The sequence below is a fragment of the Venturia canescens genome, chromosome 10 (genome assembly GCF_019457755.1).
Source record: "Venturia canescens isolate UGA chromosome 10, ASM1945775v1, whole genome shotgun sequence".
In the NCBI taxonomy this organism is placed as follows: Eukaryota; Metazoa; Arthropoda; class Insecta; order Hymenoptera; family Ichneumonidae; genus Venturia; species Venturia canescens.
The window spans coordinates 6,066,201-6,072,912 of NC_057430.1; the positions used below are offsets into that span (position 1 = coordinate 6,066,201).

The 6,712-nt window shown below is 40.5% G+C and overlaps 2 protein-coding genes across 2 annotated transcripts; one reads left to right on the plus strand and one right to left on the minus strand.

The window, feature by feature from the left end:
• Positions 1–834: 834 nt before the first annotated feature.
• On the minus strand, positions 835–2,597 carry LOC122416734 (putative nuclease HARBI1). Its single transcript, XM_043429777.1, has 4 exons — positions 2,179–2,597; positions 1,885–2,098; positions 1,326–1,598; positions 835–1,170 (listed from the first exon to the last, which is right to left on the minus strand). The coding sequence occupies exons 1-4, from the start codon at positions 2,595–2,597 to the stop codon at positions 835–837; spliced, it is 1,242 nt and encodes a 413-aa protein (XP_043285712.1).
• A 1,925-nt stretch (positions 2,598–4,522) lies between these two features.
• Positions 4,523–4,987, plus strand: LOC122416735 (histone H1-like). The gene has a single exon (XM_043429778.1). It carries the CDS (start codon positions 4,523–4,525, stop codon positions 4,985–4,987), a length of 465 nt encoding a protein of 154 aa, XP_043285713.1.
• Positions 4,988–6,712: the final 1,725 nt, after the last annotated feature.

A 6,712-nucleotide genomic window follows, 5' to 3' on the forward strand; every position in this document is an offset into this window, starting at 1 on the left:
GGAAAATGCGGGTATTAATGTGGGAAGAGGTAGCGAATAAGTACGAAGCTTCATTGCGTTGCAGAGATGTAAGTGTTTAATAAACCATTATAAAATATTACTAAAAAATTAAAAATAAAATAAAATATATATGATAATCAAATAGTGGTATTTTGAATAATCATGAATGTGCATAGTAAAGAAAATAGATTCTCAATGGATAATAACAATTCATATAATAATTTTCAGATAATAAGAATTTGGAACGGAAAAGAATTTGGAACGAAAAATTTGCTACGGAAAAGCTGTAAATAATTAAATAATATATTTAATGACAACCTATTCAATGTTGTAAATCATCATTTTAATAATATTTTTTTACAGTACTGGAAACGGAAATTGTTGCCATATTAAAATATTTTGTTGTTTTAATCAAAAACCTGAAACGAAACTTTGTTCAAATGACAAAACAATTTGTTACGTCCATAAAATATTTTAATATTTCAACATTTTCTAAAATATTTATAGTTTAATATATTTTTAATAAAATAAATAATTTTCTTTCAGACATCAACAATAATAATTAAAGCGGGCGCGTAGCGCCCGCGTTGTTGCTAGTTAAATAAAAAGTTTAAGAAACGTTAATGCTTTGTTTAATAAAACATTCATTAAAATGCTTTGTTTAATAAAACATTCATTAAAAAAGATAATTTGCAATGGATTTTCTTCAAGATGTTAAATATAAGGTTCTGTGGATGCATGTGCGAAAAATAATATAACAAATTGTATTTCAACAGTAAATTTATTGCTCGATTCATTTTTAGTTTGATATATTTCAAATATCCAAATTTTTGGTCATGGTGCAATGTGTGCCACTTGAGCTGCTAAATAATTTCGGCGAGCCAATCCCGTTTCATCGTCAGGTACCCGGTTGAAATCCATTTCATTCCGATCGTTATGATTTTCATCACGCTGTTCTATACCTTCAAGTAAGAAATCGTTGATATCATCATCACAACTGACAAGACAGATGTTATGTAATACGCAACATGCTAGGATAACATGAGGTATGAGATCTGCACAGCTCATATGAAGATATTTTAATCGTCGAAATCTTCCTTTTAAGAGAGCGAAAGCTCTTTCGATGACTTGCCTCATTTTCGACAAATGATTATTGAAATTTTTCTGCGCCTGTATATCCAAAAAAAGAAGATGGAGTGAAATTTACATGTGACAAATAATTTTGTGATAATTAAAAAATATTAGTTAGAAATTAAAGTCAGTACTGATGGTCTGTGATATGAACAGTAATAAGATTGAGTCTTTCAAACGCTTATTGAATGTACCTCTGTCAAATTGCCTCGGTTAGTATAGGGTGCCATGCACCATTGCGTCACTGGATAAGCTTTATCCCCTATGATAAACTGATTCCCAGGAAAGAATGCATCGTGATTTGTTGTCACTCTGTGCCAAAGATCAGAATTTCGAAAAATTCTTGCATCATGGACAGATCCAGCAAACCCAACAAAACAATCTGTAAATACCAGATTTGCAACGCACACAGCTTGCAGAGTGAGCGCATATTCCTTTTTCCTCGTTCTGTAGAAGATTGAATCAACCTGTATACAAAAAATATTATATTTAGACAAGTAGAGTATACCTGATATTAGTTTATACAAAGTATTCCTAATGCGGACCATACAATTGTGTCAAAACAAACACCGATAGATATTCGATTCAGCAAAAATAGGTCTATACAGTAGCAATCGGCAAAGATTTAATGAATGATGCACTCATAAAGAAAAAACTTTTAAAAAATACAATGAATAAAATTTTAGTAAAAAAAAACTAAGGTCTTTTGTTATTGTTTTGAAGCGCACTAAGATTAAAAATGAGTCGACTTACTTTTGGTGCAGGGATTGGAATATGACTCCCATCGATTGCGCCAATTACTCCTTGAAATGGGCCAGCATCCAAGAAGCGACGCTCAACTTCGATTAATTCGTTATCAACAGGCCATTTAATGAATCTATCAGCTAACTCGTTTAAAGCTGTTACGACCCTTCTCATGGAAGCATGTAAAACTGATTTGCTGATGCCAAACCGGTCCGAAACAGATCTGCAACAAAGAGCTAGAAAGTTGTTTTTGTCTAAACCTTTCAAAATACAAAACTTGAAATTTCAAAGATTTAAACTTACCTGAATGAATCTGGTGTAGCTAGCAGCCAAAGGACTGCGAGTAACTGGATCCGCACGTCCGTAGTAAATCGTCCACTTTCAGCCGTCCTCATTAATTGTGGTGTTAATATTCTCTCTAGATTCTCGAACGTCGTTCTGGACAATCGAAAATGCTCTTTGAACTGTTGACTTGAATAATCACGGACTATTGTAGAAACATATCCACTAATCCTCGTGACTTTGTTTGGTTCACCCCTCACACGTATCCCAGTTTCCAAAGCCTTTGTTATCTGACTCCAATGATCAAGTTCTTCATCACTACTGTCTTGAGTCAATAGATGTTCAACATTTGATTTTAATAGATTTTGTCCAGCCGCTACAGCAATCGCAACAATAATTTTTTTCCGGCGCGTTGCTTCGGCTGCTTCGGCCTCTTTCATCATAGTATTTTCAAAATGTAATTTTTCAAATCAATTTACGCGGCTCACACGTCTCACTGCTTCTCACCTAACTTGAAAAACGTCGTTCGTAAATGCATCACACCCGAGGGCACACGACATCCCCACTTTTTTACCACCGAAATCACGAGAACCCACTGAGTGTACGGTTTCGGAACGCAGCCCAAGAGATATCAAATTGCTCCGTAGTTTGAAACACCCCTACTACCGCAAATTACTGCAATAGAACCAAACACAGAAATAGGCAAGAAAATACTTGCCCAAGATGCAAAACTAGCAAATAAAATATTAACAGAAGAAATAGAAACAAAATTTAAACACGGAGAACCCAATACACCAATAATAATATATACAGATGGCTCTAAAATAAAAAATGCAGAGGCGGTAGGTTATGCATACCATATACAAGAACTTCAAACTAATACCTTATTTAAAACACAGAGCCACGCGAACATTTTCGAAGCTGAAGCGAACGCGATAATAGAGGCACTAAAATACATCAAAAGCAGAAGAACTCGTAGAGGACTGTTAATAAACACAGATTCCCTTGTTACACGTATTTCATCCGCGTCTTTTTCCGGTAACACTACATTTTTTATTCTATATAAAATACAATATTAAAACCCAAAAATCCCCACAATTAATATGAAAAAATAAATAAAATATTAGATTTAAAACCATACATTTAGAAAACTAGCTTGTAAGGACCGGCGCACCAATCAGGGCCTCGTCGGCACCAGCGCACCAATCACCGAGCCGCACAGCACCAGCGCACCAATCCCCGAGCCGTGCGGCTCGCCGTGGTTCCCCCACAGCGCATCACATAGCGTAGCGTCGCTTCGCGCTCCTCACCCGACGCCTCTCAGCCAATCCGGGCGAGGCCGATTTCTGTATAAATACCGGGCTCCCGCAGAGCCACAGTGTCATTCAATCTCTGAGCGAGCGCCGCGCAGGTGCCTCCCAGCTTCCCAGCATTGTACTCCACCGACTTACCAGAATACATCTTTGTCTTCAACCGAAATCACTCTTCTGGCATCATTTCCACACATCCTTCCAACGCAGGACAGACTACTGGGAAATCGCGCTGCAGACCCGTACGAGGAACCAGCTTGGCAACCAGAGTCCAACGGCGAGATCCCGACATCCGAGAACCCAGTCCTTTTTAGGGCTCCTCACTACGTTGCATCACTTGTTCCTGCAAGTCGAGCGTGTCACCGAGCCAGCGCAGGAACCACGGGTCCGGTAGCTGCAAAGCCCACCCGCGGTTCCCGGTCTCGGTGCACCCACCCATCGCATATTCTACTTTCCGCGGTTGCGAGCGCACTCCCTACGGTCACTACTCGGTGCGGTGACCGCGCTCTTAGTATAGGCGCTCCTCGCCTTTCGCGCTTAACTCCACGTGGTCACTACTCGGTGCGGTGACCGCGCTCTTAGTATAGACACTTCTCGCCTTTCGCGCTTAACTTTACGCGGTCACTACTCGGTGCGGTGACCACGCTCTTAGTATAGGCGCTTCTCGCCTTTCATAGCACCATTGAGTTTCAATCTACCTATTCTCCCCTCTCCCTCCTTTTCCTTGGGTTCTCGGGTCAGTGCAGGAGGCGGGTCTGGTAGCTGAGAAGCCCGACCGTTCTCCAGGGCCCGTCACACAAGCCCCCTCTATTCCGAACTATTACTCGTACATATTGCGCGGTCACTACTCGGTGCGGTGACCGTCACTATTCGGATCGACACCAGCGCACCAATCACCGAGCCGCACAGCACCAGCGCACCAATCACCGGGCTGCCCGGACTGACGCCTTTCCCCACCCTTCACGGACAGTCAGGACAAGACCCGAACCAGCAACGATGGACGGCTCATTGCCAATCCAACAGCGATACAAAACGGACGTTCCCTGGACAAAAAAATGCCTCGCAGGAAAACTGCATCGTACCTCCGCATCCTCGACCGTCGACGCGAAGAACGAATAGAGCTCCAGCGCAAAATACAGGCTGCAGCTAAGCAGACAAGCCGGATTTTACCACCAGCTCCATCGCCTGCTGCCGACACTGGAGCTCCGCGCCCCAAGACGAACCAACCGCCCGCGGAGACCAGCGACAGCCCCGACACACGGCCCCGACCACTCCGGCCTACCGCACGGAAGCCAGCGACAGCCGTCTCCCATCCGGACGTGGTAAAGGCAATAACAAGGGTCGTCACTCGGCCAAAATCGCTGGCCGCCGCTGCCAATACAACTAGGCAGATCATCAGCGTTTCGCCAAAGAAACGGCCGAGCGTCGTTAGACCGACACCCGCGTCCCCTTCGGCCATCGTCCGGCGGTTGAAGGAGAAAAACGCCACGCCACGGCAGTCCAAAATCCAACTGATTTAAACAATCAAACCAACGGCCCTTCTCAGGGCCAACACAAACTAAACGTGGAACCGCTACTGTTGAGTACGCTCGCAAACCGTATTAGCGTGTATCACCCTCAGCGTACTCCTATCACTAGATTCAGCAGAAATAGATCCAAAAATACATTCCTTAAGTTTAGAGATAAAATCATTATACTCAAGAATAACACTCACAGGCAGAAACATAAACTTTATCTGGTGTCCATCACACAGAGGAATAAGCGGCAATGAGACAGTAGACCGACTGGCAAAACTAGCAACTACAACAGGCACCTTTAAAAATACAGAAATAACACCAAGATACATAGCTAAATTAATAGAAAAAACAATAGAACAAGAATACTCCGCAAAAAAGGAAGAATCGTTCCAAAAGAAAGGGATAATATATGGTAAACTCTGCCAACTAGAATCTAAAAAACCCTGGTGGAAAAGCGTTAATATAAAAAGAAAGAACATTAATCTTATCAATAGGATTAGATCAGGATACATAGACACACCTACCTTCTGGAACTGTGAATTAAATGCATCCAGTACCAATGAACTGATTAACAACTTAATAAAAGCAAAACAGTTTCCACTTTTTGAAATCCGGAGCCTCGCTTTCTCAGAAACTAAAAAAACTCTCCAAGAGATCTGTAAATTTACAGAACAAATAAACGATACAATAGATCTAATTTATTAAAGATCCAAACAAAAATGGATCCAGAAATATAGAACCGATAATCACCGAAGAAAAACAAACAACATAAACATAATAAGTAAATAATAACAAACATACAAAAATGACAAAAAAATCCAAACCCAGCGAAGATAAGATGAAAAAAAAAACACCAACTAGATACAAACAAGCAATATCCAAACGAAAAGAGGAAACAAATGTGAAGACTTATCATCACAACGACCCTTGGCCGAAGCGGATAAACCAGTGGCCAGGCTAGACTCACGTACCGGGTTGCCGGGAGTATAGCCAAACAGAGAGGAAGAAGAAGAAGATTCGCGGTTAGTTAAAATTCTGAAACTGTGCGAAAGGTACGTAGGTTTCAACTTTTTGCTTTGTGACTGTATCTTTCTTGAATTCATTTGTGTAAAATATTCAGATTTCTTTTTACTTAATCCATTTAAATCAAGTAATATTTCAATTCCCACATTGATGATTGTTCTTTTTTCGTTTATTTACAGTTTAAATAACAAAACACAAAAAATGAACAATTTTGTTGCGTACACAGCAGCCCCAGCAGCTCCTGTAGCCACTGCAAGCTCTTCGGGCCAACAACCACAATTGTAAGTAACTTTCGAAATATCACAAATTATATTTTTATGTGAAGCATCTGCATATATTCTTCATCTCTTAATATACGTTTTTCATCAAATGATTGATGAACGAGTGTATTATCCTTGTTCCGTGAAATACGATGCGTTCGAATGCTTTTCTATCGATAAACCCGATATATATGGAGAGAGAATGAATATATACATTTGTAAATTGTGTTTCAGTTGATAATAAAAAAAGAGACATTCTCAATCGCTCAACAGTTTCAAACGTCGAGCGAGACATAGTCACAGAGAGAAAGAGAGAAAGAGAGAGAGAGAGAACCGCTGTTTATATGTTGCAACTCGTTACCATGGGCCCGTGTTCCCGGTCGACTTGCCATTGTATATTTCTCTCTCTCTCTCTCTTTCTGTATTTTCTTAATTTTCCATCGTT

Coding starts and splice junctions, on each gene's coding strand:
- LOC122416734 (XM_043429777.1), bottom strand. CDS start 2,597: ATGAAAGAGGCCGAAGCAGCCGAAGCAACGCGCCGGAAAAAAATTATT. Junction 1,599..1,884: donor TTCCAATCCCTGCACCAAAA/GTAAGTCGACTC, acceptor TTTTGTATACAG/GTTGATTCAATCTTCTACAG. Junction 1,171..1,325: donor ACCGAGGCAATTTGACAGAG/GTACATTCAATA, acceptor TTGGATATACAG/GCGCAGAAAAATTTCAATAA.
- LOC122416735 (XM_043429778.1), top strand. CDS start 4,523: ATGCCTCGCAGGAAAACTGCATCGTACCTCCGCATCCTCGACCGTCGA.